The sequence below is a fragment of the Schistocerca piceifrons genome, chromosome 7, assembly GCF_021461385.2.
Source record: "Schistocerca piceifrons isolate TAMUIC-IGC-003096 chromosome 7, iqSchPice1.1, whole genome shotgun sequence".
In the NCBI taxonomy this organism is placed as follows: Eukaryota; Metazoa; Arthropoda; class Insecta; order Orthoptera; family Acrididae; genus Schistocerca; species Schistocerca piceifrons.
The window spans coordinates 410,775,809-410,803,150 of record NC_060144.1 but is presented as its reverse complement, the minus strand read 5'-3'; the positions used below and the strand labels follow the sequence as shown (position 1 = coordinate 410,803,150).

The following is a 27,342-nucleotide window of genomic DNA, read 5'->3' as shown; positions in this document are numbered from 1 at the left end:
AAAAACAAACCAAACTTATTCAAATGAAACTGAGTATCTGGAAAACAGCTCAGGCAGAAATGGTGACACTTTCAAATCATTTGCTACCAGTTCCATTTTTACTTCCTTACAATGCCTACAAGCACTGCACCCAATAATGAACAACCAAATACATATGCACTAAATCTCTTGTGCAGACACTGCCTGTATCACCAATGGACAGTAGTTTTAAAAATACAATTCCTAAGGAAACTACAGAATTCAGTAGCCAGTGCCACTGGCTGTGATGGTGTTTCTAGCAGAAAATTAAAACCTTGTTCTGACTTGACAGGATTACCCTTAAGTTATCTTTGCAAATCAGGCAGTGACTTGGGGTATTTCCTGAAAGACCTAAATAGATTCTACTAACATCCACTGACGAAACTGGAGAACTGAACTACCTGTAATTACAAACCTATATCACTCCCAGCCCCCCATGAACCATGGACCTTGCCGTTGGTGGGGAGGCTTGCGTGCCTCAGCGATACAGATGGCCGTACCGTAGGTGCAACCACAACGGAGGGGTATCTGTTGAGAGGCCAGACAAACATGTGGTTCCTGAAGAGGGGCAGCAGCCTTTTCAGTAGTTGCAGGGGCAACAGTCTGGATGATTGACTGATCTGGTTTTGTAACATTAACCAAAACGGCCTTGCTGTGCTGGTACTGCGAACGGCTGAAAGCAAGGGGAAACTACAGCCGTAATTTCTCCCGAGGACATGCAGCTTTACTGTATGATTAAATGGCAGATTCAGAAGGATGTAGGTTGCAGTAGGTACTGGGAGATGAAGAAGCTTGCACAGGATAGAGTAGCATGGAGAGCTGCATCAAACCAGTCTCAGGACTGAAGACTACACAACAACAATCACTCCCAGCCTTGTCAGAAGTGTTGGAGGAGGTACCTTACAACTGAGCAGACTTGTTAACTGCCTCTCACTTTGGTTTCTGTAAAGGATCCTCCATGCAGAAAGCAATACAAGATCTTATGAATGGAGTATCAGCATAGCTAAACAAGAAAAATTATCCGGTTGATATATTCTGTGGACCACAAAATTCTACTTAGCACACTTAGACCTCCTTACCACTACCTTAAATGCTTTTTGTAGCAGATAATAAAAACCTGTTTCAACTAAACTGTGATACGCACATTTGCAGTACAATATAAAAAAAATAATATTCATGTAGACTGCCTTCTTGTTGATGGTTCAGTATGGAACTATAAACTATGCTGGTAAGACATTCAATAACTTACCCTCTAACATAGAGCAAGAATTTGGGAACCACCACCAGTTCAAAAGAAAATTAAAAACACACCTCATTACAGACTCTTTCTACTAATGATCTGAATACCTAGTTGCAAGGAAAGCTCTGTTAACTTTATGAGAAGTAGTAGTGTCTATTATAAAGCTGCACGACAAGTAATAATGTAATAGAAGTAGGACTCAGTACTTTTAGACGTAAAAAACTATATTATGTGAAAAACATCATCGTAATCAAGCAAATATTAAGCTACTAACAGGAGTTAAACAGCACCTATATAGTGAAACTGAGGAGGTAGCAGCTTTTTTTTGAAGAAGCAGTCTCTTTACAGTGTATGTAATATTAAGTAGGACACTGATAATTATTGTTAATGCAGTACATAGATTTAAGTCTTTATAATGTGTCTGTCTCATGCCAGCTCATTCTACAGCCTTTGGTGTGATTGGTTGGTTTGTGGGATTGAAGGGACCAGACTGCTACAGTCATCAGTCCCTTTTTCCAAAACTTCAAACACCCACACCGAATAAAAACGAACAATGGAGATGACAACAGACAACACAGGACAAGAAAGACTTAGACGGAGACCAGACAAAAGGAATTAAAATCACACAGAGTGTGACGTGGTTGGCTGACCATAGAGACAAAAAAGGAAAAGCCAACCACCTAGAAACACACTAAAAAAAAGTACCCAGTCTAAAATCGTAGGCCAAAGGCCAGACTCAAAACAAAAAAATAACAAACACTCAGATTAAGTGATAAAATCCCCCTGCCCAAATAAAATGCAGAACTAAGCCTGCCATGGCAGCGTCATCTGTTAAAAGGGCAGGCAGTGTATCAGGCAGCACAAACGTCTGCCTGATCACAGCTAAAAGGGGACAGGCCAACAAAATGTGGACCACTGTCAAAGCGGATACGCAGCGACATAGAGGTGGGTCCTCACAGCGCAATAAGTGGCTGTGCGTCATCTGCGTGTGCCCAATGTGCAGTCGGCAGAGGACAACAGACTCCTTGCAAGAGACTCACAAGGAGGAGCGCCATGCACCAGTAGCCTCCTTGATGGCCCGAAGTTTGTTTGGTGAAGGCAGGGTGCGCCATTCTTCACCCCAGGTGCGAAGGACAGTCTGCCGCAAAACTGCCCTGAGGTCACTCTCCGAAGGCCCAATCGATAAGGCTGGTGCACCGAAAGCCTGTTTGACCAGCATGTCAACACGTTCATTGTCCGGGATGCCGACATGACCAGGAGTCCACACAAAGACCACAGAGCGGCCGCAATGGGCAAGAGTTTGGAGGGACTCCCGGATAGCCATCACCATACAAGAGTGAGGGAAACACTGGTCGAAGCTCGTAAACCGCTCAGGGAGTCGTTACAGATAACGAAGGACTCACCTGAGCAGGAGCGGACATACTCTAGGGCACGAGAGATGGTGACCAACTCATCAGTGAAAACGCTGCAGCCAGCCGGCAATGAGTGTTGTTCGTAATGGTCCCCTAGTGTGAGAGCATAATCGATACGACCAGCAGCCATCGAACCGTCAGTGTAGACAACGTCAGAGCCCTGATACGTGGCAAGGACGGAAAGAAAGCGGCGGCGGAAGGCCTCAGTAGGGACCGAGTCCTTTGGGCCCTGTGCCAATTCGAACCGAAGGCATGGGCAGAGCACACACCACAGGGGTGTATGCAGAGAGGCCCGGAAAAGAGGTGGAAGAGGGAAAACCTCTAGCCCAGAGAGAAGCTCTCTGATGCGAACCACGATCATACAACCCAACCAGGGCCAACGTTCTGGGAGATGGACAACAGACTGAGGGAACAGGAGATGGTAGTTGGGATGCCCAGGCAATCTACAAACATGTGTAGCATAAGTGGCCAGTAGACGTTCGTGCCGTAACCGCAGTGGAGGGACACCTGCCTCCACAAGTATGCTGTTCACAGGGCTGGTCCGGAAAGCTCCAGTGGCAAGTCGGATCCCACCGTGGAGGATAGGGTCCAGCACCTGCAACGCGGATGGGGATGCTGAACCATAAGCCAGGCTACCATAATCCAGACAGGACTGAATTAACACCTGATAGAGCCATAAGAGGGTAGACCGGTCGGCACCCCAGCTGGTGTGGCTCAAGCAACACACAGCATTAGGATGCCACCAACACATCTGTTTAAGCTGCCGAATAAGAGGGAGCCAAGTCAACCGGGAATCAAAAATCACATCCAAAAACCGACGTGTCTCCACCACAGCAAGAGGTTCACCGTCAAGATAAAGCCATGGCTCAGGGTGAACAGTGTGTCGCCGGCAGAAATGCATAATGCAGGTCTTGGCACCCGAAAACTGGAAGCCATGCGGGAGGGCCCAAGACTGCGCCTTGCGGATAGCACCCTGCAGCTGACATTCAGCAACTGCAATGCCAATGGAGCTATAGTAGAGGCAGAAGTCGTCAGCATACAAGGAAGCTGAGACAGACATTCCCACCGCCGCAGCGAACCCATTAATTGCAATTAAAAACAGGCAGACACTGAACACAGATCCCTGCGGTACCCGTTCTCCTGAACTCGGGGGGAACTATGGGAGGCTGTAACTTGCACGCGGAAGGTACGATGCGACAGAAAATTTTCATATGAAAATCAGCAGCAGACCCCGAAGACCCCAACCGTGAAGGATAGAGAGGATGTGATGTCGCCAGTCATATTGTATGCCTTCCGCATGTCAAAAAAGACAGCGACGAGGTGCTGACGGCAGGCAACGGCTGTACGGATGGCAGACTCCAGACTCACCAGATTATCGGCGGCAGAGCTGCCTTTACGGAACCCACCCTGAGACGGAGCCAGAAGGCCCCGAGACTCAAGTACCCAACTCAACTGCCGGCTCACCATGCGTTCGAACAACTTGCAAAGAATATTGGTGAGGCTAATGGGACGGTAGCTGTCCACCTCCAGTGGGTTCTTGGCAGGCTTCAAAATGGGGATTACGATGCTTTCCCGCCATTGTGACAGGAAGTCACCCTCGACCCAGATACGGTTGTAAAGGTCAAGGAGGCATCGCTGGCAGTCCGCCGAGAGGTGTTTGAGCATCTGACAGTGGATGCGATCTGGCCCGGGAGCCGTATCAGGGCAAGTGGCTGGGGCACTTTGGGATTCCCACTCACTGAACGGAACATTGCAGGATTCAGGGTGGCGCAAGTGAAATGAAAGCCTCTGACGTTCCAACCACTCTTTCAGGGAGCAGAAGGCCACTGGGTAATTTGCAGAAGTGGAACTCAGAGCAAAATGCTCTGCTAATGGTTTGCAATTATGCCAGTCAGTACCAACTGCCCCCTTCAGTGAGAGCGCAGGGACGCTGGCAGGGGTCCGATAGCCATAGAGGTGCCTAATCTTGGCCCAAACCCGCGACGGAGAGATATGGAGGCCAATGCTGGAGACATACCTTTCCCAGCACTACTGCTTGTGTTGGCGAATGACGCGGCGGGCCTGCGCACGGAGCACTTTAAAGGCGATGAGGTGTTCTAATGAGGGATGTCGCTTGTGACGCTGGAGTGCCTGCCGGCGATCTTTAATCACCTCAGCGATCTCAGGCGACCACCAAGGTACAGTCCTCTGCCGAGGGGACCCAGAAGAACAGGGAATGGCAGATTCTGCAGCAGTAACGGTGACGGTGGTGACCGAGTGAACCACTGCATCAAGGGCGTCATTGGAAAGAGGCTCAATAGTGGCAATGGAGGAGAAAAAGTCCCAGTCAGCCCTATTCATAGCCCACCTGCAAGGGCGCCCAGAAGAGTGATGCTGTAGCAGTGACAGACAGATCGGAAAGTGGTCACTACCACACAAGTCGTCATGCGCACTCCATTGGACAGTGGACAGACGGTAAGAGGCTAGGGCTGCAAACCGAAAGGTCGATGGCTGAGTACGTGCCATGCGCAACACTGAAATGTGTGCAGGCACCATCATTTAAAAGGGAAAGGTCGAGCTGTGCCAATAGTTGCTCAATGGTACTGCCTCAGCCTGTTGCCACTGCTCCACCCCACAGAGGGTTATGGGCGTGTAAGTTGCCCAGTAACAGAAAAGGTGGCGGCAATTGGGCTATCAGCGCAGCCAGGACATGCTGCAGGACATCACCATCCAGTGGAAGATACAGACTGCAGACAGTAACAGCCTGTGGCGTCCACACCCGAACAGCGACAGCCTCTAAAGGTGTTTGTAGAGGGACAGACTCGCTGTGAAGGGAGTGAAGGACATAGATGCAGACGCCACCAGAGACCCTTTCGTAAGCTGCCCGGTTCCTATAACAACCCCGATAGCCACGGAGGGCAGGGGTGTGCATTGCTGGAAACCAAGATTCTTTAAGAGCAATGCACGGGAAAGGGTGAAGGCTGAGAAGTTGTCGGAGCTCAGCAAGATGGTGGAAGAAACCGCTGCAGTTCCACTGGAGGATGACATTATCCATGGCCGAGAAAGGCGTGAAGGGACTTGGGAGGCAGATTATGCCTCCTAGTCACCTGCTGCCACCGATTGAGTACCTGTGCAACTGCAATCCATTGCGTCTGAGGGACTGGCGAGATCCAGGCCCTCAGCAGATGCCAGAATCTCCACCTCATCCTCAGATGCAGAGCTCGAAGGTTGCGGTGGGGTGGGTGCCACCGTGAGTTCCTTGGGCTTACATGTCTTCTTCTTGGATTTCTCACGCTGCTCCTTGGGTTTCACTGGCTGGGAGGGCTTCACCGACTCAGTCTCTGGGACGGAGGAGGATCGCAAAGCCCTACGACCAGCTGCTTGTGGGCACTAATGCCACTGTCAGGCGTCATCCTTCCCGCTTGTGGAAACCTGGGAAGGGGACCCAAGGGACCCCTTGCGAGTGAGAGTAGCCGAAGATGTTGGACGCTTCTCCAGCTTGGAAGTGGGAACGGATGTCGCCGATGGGTGGGGGGTGTTGCTCCCAAGGTAGGCGGCGCAGGAGCAACAGGGTGGGTAGTGCACCACATGGGCAAGGGGGCACGTGGAGTTGTACGGCAAGGCGATCCGGCTGGAATTCGCTGAAATGATGTGGCTAGCATGGTTGTTGTAGCAGTGGCGTATGAAGATGTCATTCGCACGGGATGTAGTCAGTCATATTTCCTCTTAGCCTCCGTATAGGTCAGTTGGTCCAGGGTCTTATATTCCATGATTTTTCGCTCTTTTTGTATGATCCTGCAGTCTGGCGAGCAAGGTGAACGATGCTCTCCACAGTTGACACAGATGGGAAGTGGGGCACATGGAGTATTGGGATGTGAAGAGTGTCCGCAATCTCGACATGTGAGGCTGGAAGTACAGCAGGAAGACGTAAGGCCGAACTTCCAGCACTTAAAGCACCACATCGGAGGAGGGATATAGGGCTTGACATCACATCGGTAGACCGTCACCTTGTCCTTCTCCGGTAATGTATCACCCTCGAAGGCCAAGGTGAAGGCACCGGTAGCAATCTGATTATCCTTCGGACCCCGATGAACTCGCCGGACGAAATGAACACCTCGACGCTCTAAATTGGCGCGCAGCCCATCATCAGACTGCAAAAGAAGGCCCCTATGGAAAATAATACCCTGGACCATATTTAGACTCTTATGGGGTGTGATGGTAACAGAAACATACCCCAACTTGTCACAAGCATGTAACCTTTGTGACTGGGCAGAGGACGCCGTTTTCATCAATACTGATCCAGAGCACATTTTGGACAAGCCCCCCACCTCCCCAAACTTGTCCTCTAAATGCTCTACGAAGAACTGAGGCTTTGTGGAGATGAAAGACTCCCCATTAGCTCTCGTACAAACTACGAACCAGGGCAAATAACTGTCACTGCCATCCTGAGACTTACGCTCCTCCCACAGTGTGGCCAGGGAGGGGAACGATGCCCCAGGGAGACAGGCTTCTACTCCTTGGCATACGTGGGGAGTTAACGGTGCAGGCATCAGCAGAGCGATCCCTGTGTTGTCAGGGGGCTACAACCAACAGGGTACATGGTGGCCCCACCACAACGGACTGGCTACCGTGCTGGATATTAGGTGCAAAGATGTCCATGGTCGTCATCGGCACAAAAAGCAACACTGTGCAGTGCATAGTGGTAATCGCACCCAGGAACGTATCCTCGTCCAAGAGATGGAAAACGAGCGGGACAGCACTGCGACGACAAGGAAGCCGGCTAAAGTTCTCAATGCATGAAGGATACAATGCACCATGTAAGGGGCCCTTCCCCAATTGGCTCGCTCTTCGGAAGAATTTGGAAAGATGAAGGTCAAACCCGAAAGGGGACCATCACATAAGGCCGAAACTTTTGAGACTCCTTTTAGTCGCCTCTTACGACAGGCAGGACTACCGTAGGCCTATTCTTACCCCCGAACCCACAGGGGGACCCTTGGTGTGGTCTGCAGAACAAAATTAATTACATATGGGTCTCCGCATGCTCTATGGCCCTGGTAGGGTAGTGTCCCAAGGATAGAGTTGATGAAGGTCACATGAGAGTACTGAGTATAACAATATCCTATTGTTGATTATAGAATATATGAATTTGAGCAAATGGCTTTAGACCATGGGGAATACCCAATTATTCCTACACTCACACACACTGCTATACAAAATTTGGCAACACAAACATTAGAGGTAACAACATAACGGTACTTTAGAATCTGAGAAGTAGTAAGTGGTTCTGGAAGAATACTTAATTTTTTTTAATGAAAAATGATTCTTTTTATATTTTGATAGTTTTATGGGAAAAAATACAACATAAGAATTATAACAACTGTTATTGAAGTACATCTGCAGCTGTCATTTACAGTCAGTATTACCATAAATGTACCAAAAAAGGAGAAGTTAATCAGTACTGTCATTTATAAATAGAATTTGACCCATTTTAGCCAACCTGAGCCTGTATATCTGTGCTGCTTTTGAACATAGTCGGCTCACAGGCCCTGAAGTTGTGCTACACAATACTTTTAGAACCAATTGATACAGCATTTGCCATAGCAATTTTCTGGTTTCCCACCAGTTTAAGAGATTGGTGTTCCTCGTCAAATATCCCTTCACTAAACATTTTCCAATTCGACAACTACCACACTTTCTGGGTCGCGACTCGCCTTGACAAACACTTTCATCGAACACCCCCGCCCCCCGATTGAAGAAGTCGCATGCATTATGGAGGTAACTGGTTGAGAAATGAGCTGTGTTTTTTCTCCTTGAACAACATCTGCTTTCATTTCTGCAACAGCTGTCACACAGCAGTTCTGAAATTTTTTGTCATCTGGAAATCCCTTACTTTGAATTGGGGGTCCACTAAAATTGTTTGACTAATCAATTTGTTGCTCGAGATAACCCCAAACCACTCTGATAACTCTTTAAGCAAATTATAAACCAATGACTATTTCTGGAGGATATTCTTTATTTTTATCTTTAAAAGATTTTAGTTGCAGTTCCATTTATCTAGGCAAGATTTTCATTTCTGAAAGTGAGACTGCTTTCTCTCAGTACATCCCTTTGGTTACCTCATCGAAAACTTTCAACACCTGTAAAACCTGTGGCATTATCTCCCAGTCTATACATTTTACGTTTAAGGTTATCACTTGTCCACCTAAAATAGCGAGGCAAGAAGTTACTGGCTCTTCATTTAAAGTAAATCTTTGTAACATTTCATGAGTGGAGTTCATCTGGTTGGGACATCTTGTTCAGTTTCAGTCAGTCTTTTTTTTTTTTAAATTTTCTCGCATTTCAGCAAGTTTGCTTAAAGCAAAGTGTTTCTCCTTAAAAAGGTAATAACTCTTAAATTTGTCAATGGTTTCTGTACGGACTTCTGAACTTTGTATTGCATAGTGAGGTTTAAAGAAGGTGTAATGCATGGGATATGTGGAAGTTTCAGAAGCATGGCAGTTAATTTCATATTTGGCGCATTGTCTGTCGTTATGGAAGTGATTTTAAAATTGTATTTTATTTAGAACAACACACTGTACCCAGTTTTAGATGTTTTCTGCAATGTGTTGGTTTTTTGAACTGTGAGCACTCTAAAAGCACTTACGTTTCATGCTTCTCATGTATGAAACATGCAGTGAGTGCATAGAAACTAATGTTTTTTACATTCGTCCACACTTCAGATGTAAGGCAGACTGCCTTTGCAGCGGCCAAATCATATTTAATTTTACCAAATAACTCATGATGCAAAGTGGGCATTAGAGAATTTGACAACTTTTTCGAAACGTAAATTACAATTTTCTCTGCAAATCACTTTTAAAAGCTGTACATCTAATGCCATACTTTTAATGTGAGCGGCGATATAATATCAAAAAATTTGCTTATTGGTTGTTGTAAATGAAAAGCAGTTGTGGGTGAGGGCATAGTCAAGGGAAATAAAACGTGAAGACACTGATGGGCTGAATACATCTTGATACTGAATTTGCCTTCTGAGAGGATACCTTCTCCCAGTTGGAAACAAACATCAGTGAGGATGGTTCACAAGAAACGATTTCTCGAATTTCTGCATCTATTGATGACTATCTTGATAGGCTTCCTCATCCACATCATTTGGGAGGTACTGTAGGATGCTACGATTTTAAATGTCTTCTCAGGTTTGACGATGAGCCAGAAGCCATGGAAATAATCTGCTGACAGTACTGGATTTTCCTTTTCATTCGTAATTCTTCAATCTGAAGGCAATGTAGATGGCATATTGTTGTGCAGCACTGGTAAAATTAAAATATTTATTATTGACATAGACGTTTTAAATTGTAAAAGCTTAAAGTGAGAACAAATATACCTGCAGCACATTCTATAATCATAAGTTATAGAATAGGATGTAGAAAGTTGTGATCTGCATAACCTAGACCCACAATCATGAAGTTTGTATCATATACGGAAAGGTCTTCAACAGTCATAGTGGTTAAGCATGTAACAAAGACCAGTCTGACAATAAGCGAAGATTTCACTGCTGAAAAATAAAAATTTTGAGTAATATGACATCCAAATCGGGCTACATAGCACGTGAACAAGAGACGGAAGGATAATGGTGCAGATAAAGGCTGGCAAAAAGCAGTGCAAATGAAGGCTAAGGCCAGTGCTTTAGGAGTTATGAACTTGTCAACTCATGGAGCCACTAGTTCTACCAGTGTATTTGTATTGTTACTGTAGAACATAGTTGGCCATCACTTTCAACTCATTTCGACGAACTGCACCATATATTTCAGAATATCTACATTCATATCTTCCTTCTAATGAACATGGACACCTGGCTCAAGCCAGGCAGGCTCTCCATTGTCCTAAGACACCACAGAAGTGGCAGATGAGGTGGTGGAATAGTGGCATGCAAACACTTTGATGTATTACTGAACATGCTACTCACATTGAAGAGTAATGAAGACAAACAAGTCAAATATATGCTCATAAATATCAAATTGCTTAACAAAATTTGCCTAATCTACATCCATTAAAGACCTTCAAAAGTAGGCAGGACAGCTTGTTTCAAAACAGACCTCTCAAAATTCGATTCAGCTTAGGAGCATGCGAATAATGCTAGTAACACTAACATCAATATTATACACCTTCACTGTGAAATTCAAGTGTATTGTTTCTTCTTCTGATATAACAGTATTTCAGTTTGCACCTACCCATAATGCAGCTACAGCCACACCCCCACACATATATTTACCATTAAATCCACCAGCAAAGAAGTTATTACCTGGAATATCAGGTCACATCACCATATTCATGATTACTCTCTAAAACATCCAAAGAATAAACTATAATTGACAGCATACAAAGACTTGAAGTGTATCAATGTATCTGAACTTGCACCGGAGGCACAAGAGAATTTTTTGGGATGCAACTTCCACTCCACTCCTGGAGTTGCTCTATGGAGAAGCTCATGTGATCTAGGGAAGAGTAGGCAAAGTAGAAGCTGCAATTGAACCAATTGTCCCAACCAAGGAACTCCATGGATTTATTACCAAAATAAATATGCTCCCCAAAAAGATCAGAAACCTGAAACAAAAACCTGCACCTTGGCTAATGGAAGAGCTAACACAGTTCACTAATCTGAAACATTGCACATTGGACCTACAAACAACCTCCTACTCTTCAAAATAAAACTGATTACAAGCAGAAAGCAAACAGTCAATAAATCTGAGAGAAATAATAACTAAGGGATGCTAGTACATTAATCTAAAACAAAGACCAGATGCTCTATGGAGAAGCTCATGTGATCTAGGGAAGAGTAGGCAAAGTAGAAGCTGCAATTGATCCCTTTGTCCCAACAAAGGAACTAAACCAGTACTTAACTTTAGTGATAACCTTCATTGAATCATAAACAAAACATGGACTTAATAATTATTTCGTGGTGAGAAATGACGGTAGTCACGAAAAATTCTTTCTTGAGCTGACAACACTGTCAAAAAGTCGTTCAGATCAGCATTTCCTGTACAGGACAGTTTTGCAATCCAAATGATGAAGCTTATTGTTGACCCACTACTGCTCCCTAGACCTCGAAGCTCTTGCCTGGACAACACAACAGTTATTTGTTCATTTGATTTACCCTCACAGTATTTCTAAAGGAGCAGACTTGCCTCAGGCAGTACACAATTGCATGTATTGAGTTTTATCGAAGTTCTGTTAGATTACACTAGCAGGGACACAGTTATTAATTTTCAGTTTGATTTTTATTTTATTTGTTAGAAATGTTTTGTGAAAGACTGTGAATGTTAAAACAGTGGGTTTGTTTATAAAATAAGTTTTCTGCTACTAGTCATGTTCTTCTTTATATATCTCTTTTTCGTTTTTTGGGAAATGATTTTTCAGGTGTTCTGCCAAAATTTTGACATGAAACACAAAAAACATACTTGAAAATAAGAATCATTTTCTGAAATGCTCTGTGCACAAGATAAATGGAAACAAAGTTGTGACTGATAGCAAAAAAAGTTATTTTACAAACTAGCCCATTAATAATTTTCAATAAGATTTTACGGACATTAGAAAGTGTTGAGTGATTCTCCATTAGGCTCGATTAAAATACTTGTGGTGTCAGAAAAGGGTTATTTCTGTTTCTTGTTTAAATGAAACCAGATCATTTAAACTTAGGTAGTAAAAGACATGGGTCAGTGATATTGTCATATATTGATGGTGCTAGTATTGTGTACATAAGGTATAAAAGGGCAATACGTTAGCAGAGCTGTTATTCGTACTCAGGTGATTCATTTGAAAAGGTGTCTGACATGATTATGACTTCATGATGGGAATTAACAGACTCTGAATGTTGAATGATAGTTGGAGCTAGACACATGGAACATTCTATTTTGTAAATCATTAGGGAATTCAATATTCTAATATCCATAGTGTCTAGAGTCCGCCAAGAATACTAATTTTAGGCATTACCTCTCATCACAGACAATGCTGTGGCCGATGGCTTTCACTTTACGACTGCGAGCAGCGGCATTTGTGTAAAGTTGTCAGTGGGTCCTCTGGTGCAATGGAACTAGTCATACGCTGGAAATTGTTATTTCAGTTAACTGGAGACCATTTGCAGCAATAAGGTTTTTTTTCCATTACAGGCAATTCTCAGCAGTGGATACATGTTTCAAAAAACTCATGACTTGGATCACATCCTTCATGATGGCTATAGTACATGAGCATGTACCTGATATGAAAAGATATATCCTCCATTGCCAGACTGGATTTTATTAGTACCAACGGTTTCGTCCATAAGCCAAAATCTGGTACCTAACACCACAGCATTCTAATTTGTAGAAAAACATTAGGACAACACAAATTGGTGCCTAGAAATTACATAATAATATACTTACGAAAATCACTTGAAACATTTCACTTGTCATGAATATTGAAACAAAAAGCAATGAATGTATAACTTGCTGATGATGTGGATGACATATACAAGATTCATTATTCTGTAAACGTACAGTACAAGTACAAAGAGTGATGAAGTAGGGTACTGGAATTGCTGAACCTGTGGTAATTAGATCAACAAACCATAGTTATCTCCCAAGTATTGCTAAAATACAATTGGTTTTCAGTTTTCTGACACTGCTCACTGCTCATAATTTTGATGTCTTACAATGTAAAAAAATAAAAGCTGAAGAGGGGAAACGAAATTCGTGTACAGTTTGAATCGCGCTGCATTAGAGCTTGGTTATTTTCCAGTGTGTGATAACATAGAAACAAACATGATGTGATGTAGAATGCCACAAAAATATCAATCGAATAGTGCTCGTGTGCAGCAAGAATGAAGAAAATGCCAAACATGTTTACCACCCAAGTAAAGATGTGTAAGAAGTACTGGTGTCGAGGCAAGTCTTCAGTGATGAAGAAATTAAACAATGTGAGTGCAACAGTGTGTCCACTAAGCATAGTCTCCACATGTCCTAACACCTCGGATGGACATCCCAGCACCACGCCAAATGAAGTTTGCCTTCTGCACCATTGTCCACCTGGTCTTGGCACCTGGTCTTTCTGGATGGCTACAGTCCAAGTGGGTTCCAGGAATGGACAGCAATGTGATCAGCATTGTAAAATGCTGAAGAAGGAACACTGTGCCAGATAGAGGAAAGAAGCGATGCAAGCAATATGAATCTGTGTTTATGCATTGCCAGCACCTTGAGCCATATAAACAGCAAAAGTGTCCCAATCCATTCACACATTCTGAAAGCTCATGAGACACATGGAACATTGTTGAAGACAATGTCTGGCAGTGGAGGATGTTTCTTCATATTAGGTACATGCCCATGTACTATAACCATCATGAAGGATGTGATCCAAGTCACAACAAACAAGTATCCTATGCTTATGAAGGCTTACAGATAAGACTGGTATAAAAATGCAGCACAATATTGATAAAGAATCTGTATATGACCAATCTGGAGTACACAAGATTAACTGTGAGCAATGTGACACATTTTATATTGGTCAGATGGGGAGAAAACTTAAAATCAGGTTTACAGAACATTCTTACCCAAGTAACACTTCAGTTCTAGAAGCGTATTTAAAAACACACAAACGTGTATTACGTAATATAAATGATCATATGATTTTGTTACATAAGGCCAATAACAGCATTGGAATGAATTTGTTGTATGAGACAATTTTCGTCCCCCCCCCCCTCCCCCCCCCCCTCCCCAATGCGATAACAAACCCAGAAAAAAATACTCAACGAGTAAATTGATTTGAAGAAGAGGAGTTTCTTTGATGTCATTGTCCTTCTGATAAGACCCTTACAGACAATAATTACGTAATGGGCGGGTATGGTTCTGGATTTTGTGATAAGGTTTTTCCACTTTTAATTCTGTTGGATTCTCTCCCACCTTAGCTATGTCCAATGCATCACAGTGCATGTGTAGTAATAAAAAATATAAAGGAATGCTGCTAGCTTACTGAGTTTTATTCTTTTTTTCATTTGGAGATTTTTGTAAGTATAGTGATGCTCATGAAGGCTGAGGTTCTTAAACTACTGTACCAATTGCCAGATATGTTAACCTGGCAACTCTACTGTTATAGAGCATCAAGTATTCTACTCTCACTTATGTCCAGAGCATGAACACAAATGTTTAGGTATCTATTAAGAAGGTGTTTTTACATGAATGTTCTAGTTATTAGCTAATGTAACAAGAAAAGTATTTTCCCCCATAATTTCTCTGTCTGAAATAGGATACAAGACATACAACTCAATGAGGGGATTTATATTTTCACTGACACATAGGACCAGTGAATACACTGGAATGAATTTGCTGGAAGGGACAAGCCAATATTCTCAGTATGACAACAAATGGTGAACAACTGTGAGGTCAATTTCCCTCTTGGATGACCCTTATAGTCATTAATAAATTGATAGCTGTGTGAAACTTGAATTTGTGGCAACATTTTTGCACTTTCAATTCTGTAGGATTTCCTCCCACCTTGTCTTTATCTAATGTTATGATATTACATGTATATTAAGATTTTTTTACTGCATCCTACTTTAATACTATATTACTGGTGAGATAATCCACCTGACAGATTTTTATTCTTACAGTGAGTTGAAATAGTCCACTGGTACTACCATCCAGAGTATGCATAAAACTGGACTGACACTAGTAAAGTTTTAATATAGGTAGAGTTTTATTCTTGAAGTTTCTGTCTCTGTGTGCAGACTGTTCAATACAGAACTTATTGACCTGACTCAAATGGTTAGTCACCAAGATAGATTTTTACTGTTCCAACATACCTGGGAGATAAGCATGGTTTGTTGATATAATTACCATGGGTTCAGCAATTCTAGTACCCCACTTCTTCACCCTTTGTACTTTTACTGTGTGTTAACAGAATAATGAATCTTGTAAATGTCACCTAGAACATCAGCAAGCTATATAGAGCTGGAAAGGCTTAGGGACAGGATATGTAGTAGCTTGGATGAGCCACACAATTGTAAGATCTCACCTTATCCTGTCACTAACTTTAAAAACATGATTGTTAATGGTATTATGAGAAGGAAAGTTGCCCCTCACCCTATAGCGGAGATGTTGAGTTGCTGATAGGCACAACAAAAAGATTTTCATACTTAAAGCTTTTGGCCAATGGCCTTTGTCAACAATACACTCTCATATGCGCACACGCAAACGCAACTCACACACATGACTGTAGTCTAAGGCAACTGGTTTCTGTTGCTGGGACTGCAGTCGCGTGTGTGTGTGTGTGTGTGTGTGTGTGTGTGTGTGTGTGTGTGTGTGTGTGTGTGCACTTATGGGTGTCTGTGTGCACACTTATGTGTGCCTATTGTTGACAAAGGCCTTTGGCTGAAAGCTTTAAGTGTGAAAATCTTTTTGTTGTGCCTATCTGCAACTCAACATCTCCGCTATATAGTGAGTGGCAACTTTCCTTCTCATAATATTGTCACATTCCCTTCGGGATTTTCCATTGTTTGATTGTTAATGGATCATTTTTATGTTAGGTCTCACTTTTGTTTCAGTCTGTGCTATAATTTGCACAATATTGTGGTACTGTAATTTATACAATGTTACACTCTCAGTCTTTAGATGGTGATTAAGTCAATTGAGACCTTGATGTATGCTTTTCATTCTGTCTTTTTCTGTGCGTTAGGATGGCATGATGGTAGTAAAAAAAAACTACTATGCTACATGACAATAGTGATGATCAGATTTAGCTTTCTTTACGTTATTTGTCACATTTTGTAATTGAATAACGTACATGTCAATATATCTTCATAGGTATATCTTCAGCATAAGGAGATCATTGGACTGTGATGCTAAGTCACTTTGTATTTGTTGATGTCATCATCTCATATGATTAGGATGATTGGTACACTTGTAAATGCTACGGTGAGGATTTTTATTGTGTGTGCCATGTGGATTAAAATATTCATTGCTTTGCGTTTCAATATTCATGACAAATGAAATGAGTTAAGTGATTTTCGTAAGTACATTATTATGTGATTGCTAGGCACCAATTTGTGTTGCCTTAATGCGGTTCTACAAATTGGAATGTTGTGTTGTTAGGTACTAGATGATGACTTGTGGCCGAAACTGGTAGTACTAATAAAATCCAGTTAATGCAGTTCAGTGCCATGAGCTTTTTGAAACATTTGCAGCCCTTTATGGACTGCATGTTCCCAAACAACAATGGAATTTTTATGGATAACGTGTGCCACATCACCAGGCCATAATTGCTCGCTTTTGGTTTGAAGAACAATTTGGAGAACTCTAGCGAAAGATTTGGCCACCCAGATGGCTCGATATGAATCCCAGCAAACACTTATGGGACATAATCAAGAGATCAGTTTGTGCACAAACCCCTGCACCGACAACACTTTGTAATTATGGATGGCTACAGAGGTAGCGTAGCTCAATATTACTACAGAACTTCAAACAACTTGTTTTGAATCATTACCACATCAATACAATATTAGGAGGTATCCCATGACTTTTGTCACCTCAATGTATATATTACAAGAATAAGAACAGACCCAATATCGTGCCCTGTGGTACACATGTGAAAATTATTCCCTGTTCTGAAGATGACATTTCATTGTGTACGCTACCTGGATTTCTTAATGTGACACTCCGCAGCTTTTTCTTTTTTTTCTTTTTCTTTTTTTAATATATACAAACAAGAAACTAGTTACTAGCAAGATCTACACCATAATATTTTACGTAAGCGAAGGCTTGCAACAGTAACCAAAATGTCGGGCACTTTTATATACTGACAATGCGGTCAGTAGCCAAGAAGAATTTTATTGACAGCCATAATATTTGAGTTTCTCTAGAAGAATACTGTGAACTGCTCCATCAAATGCTTTTGACCAGTCACAGAAAATCACAACTGCATTGTAAGATGCCCCATGTGGAAGACATGCTCTTGTTTGTTTGTGCTCCAAAATTTTTGCTACTGCATGTGATAAACTGAACTTTAATGCTCATCTTTAGCACACTAGTGTACAAAAGTCATAAATTCAATTAAGTTAAAAAATCAGTGTAATCCACATGTTTGTTTACATATTTAAGACAACTTTCAGGTTTCTCTTAATGAGATACGTTACTGTTCATGTCTTTTTCCATAAACTTTTATGGGCTGCGTCACACCTTAAGGGTATAATTTGTGAGGTGTTCAGGTGCCACCCAGCTACCGCAACACCCACCTGACTTTCATTCGTTGCTGAGTCTCATGGCCCCTACAGGGTAGTTATCCAGTCTTTGTGTTATACGGGATGTAACAGCTCATGCATCATCTGGGTGAGCTCTGTGTCATCAACGGACTATAGCCAAGACGGTACATGATAACTCTACCATGTCGAATTGGCTACCTCGTTGACCTTTTTTAAAAATTTATGTAAAAACTCCTTTCCCCACATTTTCCCATTCATGTTTAAGATATGTATTGCTAAATTTACAAAGAACCATTGGACGAGCTTTTTTATTTAGAGAATTTGAAGGTGAAAACTGAATGGAGATCAAAAGAAATAAAGAGAAGAGCAACACAGCATTTTGTTTGGACCATCCCAATTTTGTTTCAGATAAACTAGCACAAACTCCAAAGTGACTGACAGCAGTAACTTATCTCTTGTTGGGTTTGTCTGGAGCACAGAAAATTTTTGTTTACATCACTTGATAGAGGGTTTGTAATTTTATTCCCCCCCCCCCCTTTTTTTTTTTTTTTTTTTACACAAAACAAAGCATAAACAGAAACTACTTCAGTGCGAGTAAAATCACTACATGTAAAATTTTATATGAAGTGTTATATAGACTTGATTGATTCATTGTTAAATAGCATATGTATGTGTCTTTGTGTATTGTAACACGCTGATTCATTGAATGGGTGTACGTAGATGTTATAAGTGATAGCAGGGTACAACTTTACCAATATGAGAGGATAGTTTTAGCAACCTGAGGTACAGGTTGTTCTGCTTACACAGGGTATATACACAGACAAAAAAAAAAAAAAAAATCAAAGATTTTTTTTCCAGATTTCCCAGTAAAAAACACACTTTTTCCTGGGTGAAATTACACTATAAACGGGGTAAAATAAATATTTTTCCATGTTAAGTGGCAGTATACTTTCCCTTGGAGCTGCAAAACCTATCAGTCCTTTGACAGGTAAAGGTCCTATACTGGCATAGGACTTCCCAGCACTTTAGGAAACGAAATCCAGCAATAAACAACGTGTTTTGGAAAGATCTTTGAAATGCAACAGTATGTCCACTGCTTATTTTCATACTGAAAAAGTACATATACAAATGCCACCAATTACAGCACAGTAGCTTCTGGAGCTCTGACATAGAAATTGCATTGCGTGATGCACTTTTGTCAGCCAGTCATAGCTAACATCAAGAGATATCATCAGCCAATGACAGCAGATATCCAGAGCATTAAACAAGTTACATAGTCAGCCGATAGCAAAATCACTGTTACGTAGGGCGACCACATGAAGAGGAAAATTTAATGGTTTAAATTAATATAAATACAGTATTGCTACTTGAAAAGCTGAACTTTCACATATAATATTGGACATCAACAATTTTTTGCTGTTTTTCTCTGAAGGTATAGTTAGGCAGGAACCTACGAGTGCTTTGGAAACCAAACTTCAGTATCTGGTGTCATTCGTATTTCTACTTTTGTATTACACAAACAAGCAGTCCAAATAGTTCCAGAATGAGATTTTCACTCTGCAGCAGAGTGTGCGCTGATATGAAACTTCCTGGCAGATTAAAACCGTGCGCCGGACCGAGACTTGAACTCGGGACCTTTGCCTCTCGTGGGCAAGAGCACTTGCCCGCGAAAGGCAAAGGTCCCGAGTTCAAGTCTCGGTCCGGCACACAGTTTTAATCTGCCAGAAAGTTTCAGTCCAAATAGTGATGCGCATCAAAGATCTTTCCAAAACACATTGTTTTTTGCTGGATTTCATTTTCTTAAGTGCCTGTAAGTATAAAACCTGTAACCTTTCAATAATCTGTTTTTCAATAACTCAATTTATTTAATATTTATTTTGTGACCATGGTTGCAGTAATTTAGGAGAAACTTTATGAAGTAAAGTTTATACTTAACTGTAGTTGGTGTCATATTTTCTTGAAGAGTGATGCAACAACTTTTACATTGTTTTTACACAAAATTCCAGCTATAATGTACAATACTTGAACAACCACTAACATAAGACTGTGAGCAATCACTGCAAGGTCTGGGGATCTTTGCGAGCATTCAGCATTCTGAGTGACAGACTGAAGTGGCAATGAAGGATGGGACTGAATAAGAGCAGTCACCACAGCATCAGCTGCTCACAGCAACACGATCCAGTGACTGGATGAAGGGGGAAGAGAGACCACTGTGAGCTGAGGAGATGAGGTGAGGCGAGGCAAGTGAGCCAGCAATCGGTCACATGAAGGAAGAGCCATCACTTTCACCAACTAACATCATTATATGCCTGCTCAGAATCCCAATACTGTGAAATGCCATAATCATACAGCTGCTGTTAGTGTGATTTAAATACAAATAAAACAATAACCACTTATACACCCAATACAAATAAATATAACTTGATATATGTAAAGTTAACAAAAAGCGTTGCGGCAGTATACGTGATTTTCGGACATGTAGTATGTTCTTGAGATGATCTTTGGCTACCGTGTATATAGCACACTTCGGTTTGTTTTTGTATCCTATCTTTGCAACAAATATTCCCAGATACGGAAGCAGTTACTAGAGAGCACTCCGCAACACCTAAAGTCTCCAGCCATCGGATCAAGGGCAGCCGTTCTGATTTCATGGTCCAAATACACAGAGCCATTCTGGCACGGAAATCCTTAAATAGGTTTTACAAGGCACGTAAAATGTGAAATATTATCCACAGTGTTTCCTTTACTGTGGACTTGATTAGGTAGAAAAATATGGAGAGGGGGACATCAAAGAACAGCTAGCAAACATAATGTGAACACAATGACACCTGAAGAGCATTTATTATATTTTTAGGTGTGAATAGATACTTAAAAAGTGACATGATCAACATAAGGATGAAGTAACACCTTATTTTAAACTTAAGCAGGTAAATCATTCCTCTACAAATAAATCAACATGTACGCTGGTATAGAATCTAGGCTTTAAATTAAAATTGGTATATGTACAACAAAAAGTCTAACAAGTCCTAAAGCAAGTTGGAAATTTTATATACAGTACACAGTATAGCACCTCTGTTGTAAAATAATTGGGAAGTAAATTTGTTCGTAACCGCAGGCTTCATAACTTAGAAATCATGGCTGGGAGGGTAGAGCGGAGAGATACAGAGAGGGGAGGGGGAAGGGGCAACGGAGGGGGGAGGAGGGGTAAAAGTGAACAGGAGTGAGAACAAAAATGAGGAGAATCTTGGAGAGAAGAAGGGAGGAGTGTGTGAAGAGCAGCGACCAAGATTTTGAGCTAGAGCGAAATGAAAGCAAAGGGATATGCCAACCTGCATTCAGAACTTTGGTCAGAGAGCGCAGCAGCCGTAGCATCTTTCATCTTTACAACTGATGCACCCTACTGTACACACAAAATCAGCTAAAAACACACAACAGATTACTGGAGTGAGACTGGTTGATATTCTTGTCACTGATAGTTTCTTAAAAGGTCAAAGAAAGCTATTAGTAATTTCGTAACTTATGATGAATGTTGCTTGGCAGAGACGGGGTTGTCAAACCTGTCTTGCTTGCTTTTCAAATCACCCAATTCGTCAGTAGTCAATCAGTGTGCTTGGCTCACCTGACGAGTTCAGTTCTGCTCATATGTGGAGCAAAGTTTTATTAACTGACAATGTGGGTACCACTCATTTGTGTCATATTTTGTCATGCGTAACAACAAGGCTCAACCTTATTTACATCTATCGGTCCTCTCTCTCCAATAAAGGTTGCCCACCAACAATCACTGAGACAGCGCCCTGTCAAATTGTTTTCAAGGCAATTGGTTTTCAGAGCCAGCATTCAAGGACTGGTCGATGAAAGTACCCATGCACCTTTATAGTGCTAAATGTGAATATGTCCAGGGACCCCTATAACATCAGTACTACAGGAAGATCGGCTCTTACAGGTCACATGACAAAATCCAAGAAGCACGTCGCAAAAGCAGCTGCCATCAGAAGCACAGCAAGTTTGTATGTCAACACACGACTGGCAGTGAAGACTTCAACCCAGCAGGCAGGTTCTACTTCCACTACCACATCTACAGATTCAGCTGGACCAACAACAGCGACGCTGACTGCTCGAATTGTTTGCCACTGCAGAAGAACCTCACTGCAACATCAAAACCCAGGGATAAACTGAGAGGATTTGATCAGATGACAATAAAGGATGAAGTAACAAAGGCAGAAATATTGTGGTATTTGTAGTGCATCGTTTCACACAAGTCACCGCCTAGTTCAGCAAGCGAAATATTACTTTTCCCCATTATGTTCCCCAACAGTGAAGTGGCCAAGAGCATGTGTTTACAAAAGGACAAAATTGGTTATACCATGCAATACGGACTAGCTCCCTTTTTTGAGTCTGAAGTTAAAGCTGACCTCATAAATGTATCATGGGTTGTTTCTTTTGATGAATACTTCAACAGGGTGTGCAAAAGAATACAGATGAACATTTTAGTGCAGTAAAAAAAAATCTAGTGTGCACTCTTTACTACGCATTGGCTTTTCCCAGCAGTTCGACAGCACCTAAACTACTCGAGTCCTTCAAGAAAAAAATACCCAGTGAAGCAATGAAAAAACTTTTTTACAAGTATTGATGGGCAGCCCTAGCTTCGAACGTTCTTAAGGGAGCTTAAAATTTTTTGAAAGAAAACGAAGGGACAGAGACAGTTTTATTGAAAACTGGGACTTGTGGGCTTCATGTTGTTCATGCACCTTCAAGTCTGCAATACAGGAGAGACAATGGATGATAATTCACATTTTACATGCCTTTTACAACCTTTTTAAGGATGTCCCTGCCAGAAGAGCTCTGTATATTTCTACAACAGAATCGGATCTGTTTCCCTTAAAGTTATGCGCAATTCAATTTCTGGAGAATGTGGAAGTTGCTGAGCAAGCTCTAGTAATGCTTCCATTTCTTCAAATATTTGTTCCAAAACTGGAAGACAAAAACAAACCAAAATGTGCTAGCTACAAGGTAATGAAAGATCACTTCAAGGACAAGCTACTCAGTCCAAAAACTGCCTTTTCCAAGACTCTTGCTGGAGACTTGACACCTTTTCTACAGGATTTCCAACTGATTGACCACTAGCATCATTCTTCCATTCTTATTTGACAGAGATAATGGAGACAATGATGACATGAATTGTCCAGCCGACGAAGATCTAGCCGTCAGTTAATTTGGACAAAGAATCCAATATTTTGGGTGTGAACCACTTTAAGACTGGGTTCACTGTACAAATGAGTTTAGGAAGTACAAGTCCCTCACAGCCCTTAAAATCACTACATTCTGGAACAAATGCAGAAGAGGAATTATCTAACTCTTGTCAAAGTTTATGGACAAATCACTCCTAAGTTTAGGTTGTCAAAATTCACCATTTAACTGAAAATACGATGATAAAAGCACAAAATTCACCATTAAACTGAAAATAAGACGATAAAAGCACATGTTCATCTTATTTTCAGTTCAATGGTGAATTTTATGAGCAGATTGATGGTGTTGCCATGGGAAGCCCTCTCTCCCCTCTGGTAGCTAATTTATGCATGGAAGACTTCGAGGACAAGGCACTGGACTCAACAAGTTTTAAACCAACAGTCTTCTGGAGGTACATGGACGACACATTTGTGGTATGGCTGCATGGAATGGATGAGTTACACCGATTTCTTGAGCATCTGAATTCCATCTATGCTAGCATCAAATTTACTATGGAAATAGAGAAAGACGGCTTCCTCCTCTTTTTGGATGTTGTTGTTCACCGTGAAGTTGATGGCACTTCAGAACATGCCTTATATCAGAAACCAACACACACAAATCTATATCTTCATGCCAGTAGCTGCCATCACCCTTCACAGACCATAGGTGTCAAGACCTTAGTGCATAGACCGCACTGCATATACGATAAATTTGCAAGAAGAGCTCACATACCCAAGAGTATTTTTTAATCGAATGGATTTTCTCCACAGCAAATTCGTAGAGCATTCAATACAAATCTAGAATGCAAATATGTGATGGGGAAGAAGTCAGTAATTCCTTCAGATCTAGTGCATTTTTGCCCTATGTAGGTGCTCTTTCCTCAAAGATAGGCTGTATTCTACAGAAACACTGTGTTAAGTGATCCTCCGGCCCCCCACGAGGATTGCAGCTTTGCTCGGCTCTGTAAAGGATGATTTACAGCTTCATAAAGCGGGTGTGTATCAGATTCCTTGTGGAAATTGTGAGAAGTCGTACGTAGGTCAAACAACACACACCGTTCATGAGAGATGTGTGACGCATCGAAGATACACATGCTTATTACAGCCAGATAAGTCAGCTGTGGCCGAACATTGTATTGGTACAGGGCAGGCCATGAATTACAGTGATATGAAGATTTTAACACCCACTTCTTCCTTTTGGGAATCTGTCTTCAAAGAAGCTATAGAGATTAGATTAGCTAATAATTTAATAAATAGAGATAGTGGTTTTAATTTGGACGAAGCATGGAATCCAGCTCTTGGGATAATTAAACTGTGGAGAAGTCGTCATGGTGTCACTGCCGCCTATCATACATTGATAAGCGAATCTAATGTCTGTAAGCCTTCGCCACAGGCGGTGCATGTGTAAGCGTTTTTCTCTGCCGCCAACCAGCATCTGCGACTCGCATGCACAGTACTGCTGCAGTGGAGCATATAAGGCCACACTTGGCATCTTGTCGTCAGTCTTGTGACTCACTCTGAGGATGGCCGGGCGATATGCGACCGAAATATCAGTGAAGGAAATTTTATTTGCGCGGCTACAAGCCCAAAATTTAATGGACCATACTTGTCCTAATTGAAAGCAAATTTCAGAGTGGTGAATAGAGTTGTTGCACTTGACACTTGTTTTCACTTTATGTGAACCACCTATCGCTCTAAAACTGGACAAATTTCGTATGAGAGCAAGGTACGAATGTGCTGCTACCTGTCACTTGACTGGTGCTGGCTTCTGTTGTCTATTTATAGAATTACTTAGAAAGAAGCAGTAGCAAACATTAGGAGAAAAGAAGCAAACCGGTATTGCTCTTATTGCAACACATTTCTCTGCACACCAGAACACTTCGCCTTTTTTGTAAAGATAATTACACTTTTTTCCATCACCATTGTATTATTTTTAATCTATGAAAGAACAAAAACAAATATGAAAACTAACCTTGAAGTTTGGTCTTTTTTAGTGAGTATTACCATTTATGACACATCAAACACAAATGTGTCAGTAAAATTTTAAATAATGGCGTAAGTGGCTAGTCTTCTGGGCCCGAAAATTTTTTTATAGCTGATCCTTCAATGAGAGTCAAATGCTCCACGATTTAAGAAATTCATTGCACATTCTCAAATATACTGTAATTCATCTTGCATGGAATTTTACTTTGAAATGAACACTTCTCGGGCCACCATTTGCAATATTTTCCCATGATCTGTTAGAAATGTAAACAACTGTGACGTAATGCTCATCAAATGTACATTTGTTGTTACAAAATACTGCATAGTCTTTGTTATAAAGCCTTTGCCTCATTTTCATCTCAAGAGACTTGTGTGTGCACTGTGTTTTGTTGTTGTAAATGGCCCACTTTACTTGCAACTGAAGTTTTATTTTGGTGTTACTCTCTCGTTTACATTTCATTGCTGCATTATTATCCAGCAGTAGTGGGCTAAGGTAAAATTCTTTGTTAGGGTATCAGTTCTTAAAAGTCAAACTTACACAAATTTAACTGAAAACTAATACAATGAGAAATTCATGGAATTCTAAAAATTCCCAAGTTTTCCCAGATGAAAAACTCCCGAGTTTCTCCCAGATCTCCCAGTTGTCCCGGGAGAGATACTCCATTATATTGTAAAAAGAGTGTCTTTAAGAAATTATGGAAATTCTTTACAGTTGATTTTGTTAGGTCTATCTCACATTGACAAAAATTTTATGACTGTTCGACAAGCTGGACGAAAGCATTCCCTTGTGAGATACAGGGGTGGCATAAATATGAACACTTTCACAGAATATTTACAAAAAAGGGCTGCGGATGTTTCATGTCAAAATTTATTAACAAATTACTTAAAAATAATAGAAGCTTGATAAACATTCATTACATGTTGGAGAATGTGTGATTTGTGTTCCTCACTATGATTATGAACACTTACTGTTCCCGACAGTTATTTACCTGGAATTCTGGTGGGTCATAGTAATATCTCCAATGGCGAAGATATTCTGATTTCTTGTACTTGCTTCCTGGACCCAAATTGCCACACAAAACATCAAATGGTCCTACCAAAGTCAGTCCAACTGGACATAATGCCTCTGTTGGGAAAAAAAAGGTATATGAGAGACATGCAAATGGGAGCTGGTGATTTTGAGTCATAAAGCAGCTCTTTACTTTATTAAGCTTTTTAACCTCTACGCAGAATGAAGCGATACCAAGTTAAGACATCTAGAATCATGCTAACGCTGTCTAATTATTTTGTATAGCCAATCTCTTCTTGTACAATTTGAAACCTGCATTACAGGAATCAACAAAACTGCTACTGCTAACATTTTTATGCAAAATGCATCCTGCAATATCATCCTATAAATCCTTCAGCCAGTGTTGGTCGACCACTGAATATATTATCACAGTAGTAACATTATTATTATTATTATTATTATTATTATTATTATTAGTTTATATTATCGTTATTAAGCAATGGAAAATCTGGGGTGGAATGACGACAACATTACGAAAAGATTGGGTTGCTACTCACCTTACAGAGGAGATGATGAGTTTCAGGGAGGCACAGGAAAAGTATCAACAATGCAAGAAAAGACAGATTACTACTCAACACAAGGATGACACACTGAGTTGCAGACAGACATAATGAAAATACACTTTCACATTAACTTTTGACCAAAGCCATCTTCGTAAAAGGAAACATAAACATATTCATTCATGAGGCGTGCTTGCTTGTGTGAACGAATGTGTGTATATTTTCTTTTGAGAAGAAGGCTTCAGGCAAAACATAATGCATAAGCATCTTTACATTGTGCCTGTCTGCACCTCAATGTGTCATCTTTACTGTGAGTAGAAATTTATCTTTTCCTTGTATTGTTGATATTCCAACCTGAAGTTTCCATTGTTTGATCAGTTTCTTTACTTAGAGAAAACTTAGAGGACTGGTTTAGGCCCCTCCCCCAAAAAGAAGAGAAACAGAAGATGGGAATAAGAGTAATGGGTGTGTTAGTGGGATAGAAGGTTGTGTAGTGCTGGAGTGGGAGCAGGGAAGCAGATAGGTGGGTGAAGGACATGGACTAGCGAAGGGTGAGGTCAGAGGGGTTATGGAAACATAGGATATATTTCAGGGAGAGTTCTCACCTGTACAATTCAGGAAAGGTGGTTTTGATGAGAAGAATCCAGATGGTGCAGGCTGTGAAGCATATTGTGTTGGGCAGCATGTTCAGCAACTGGG

The 27,342-nt window shown here is 41.4% G+C and overlaps 1 protein-coding gene across 1 annotated transcript in view; it reads right to left on the bottom strand.

Annotated features, from left to right (window-relative positions):
• The window catches only part of LOC124804672 (histone PARylation factor 1), a 118,508-nt gene that overhangs the window by 43,589 nt on the left and 47,577 nt on the right, over positions 1-27,342 (bottom strand). The window contains exon 4 of the mRNA XM_047264914.1: positions 26,064-26,200. Within this exon, the coding sequence (XP_047120870.1) occupies positions 26,064-26,200 (137 nt within the window). The remainder of the gene's footprint in view (positions 1-26,063; positions 26,201-27,342) is intronic.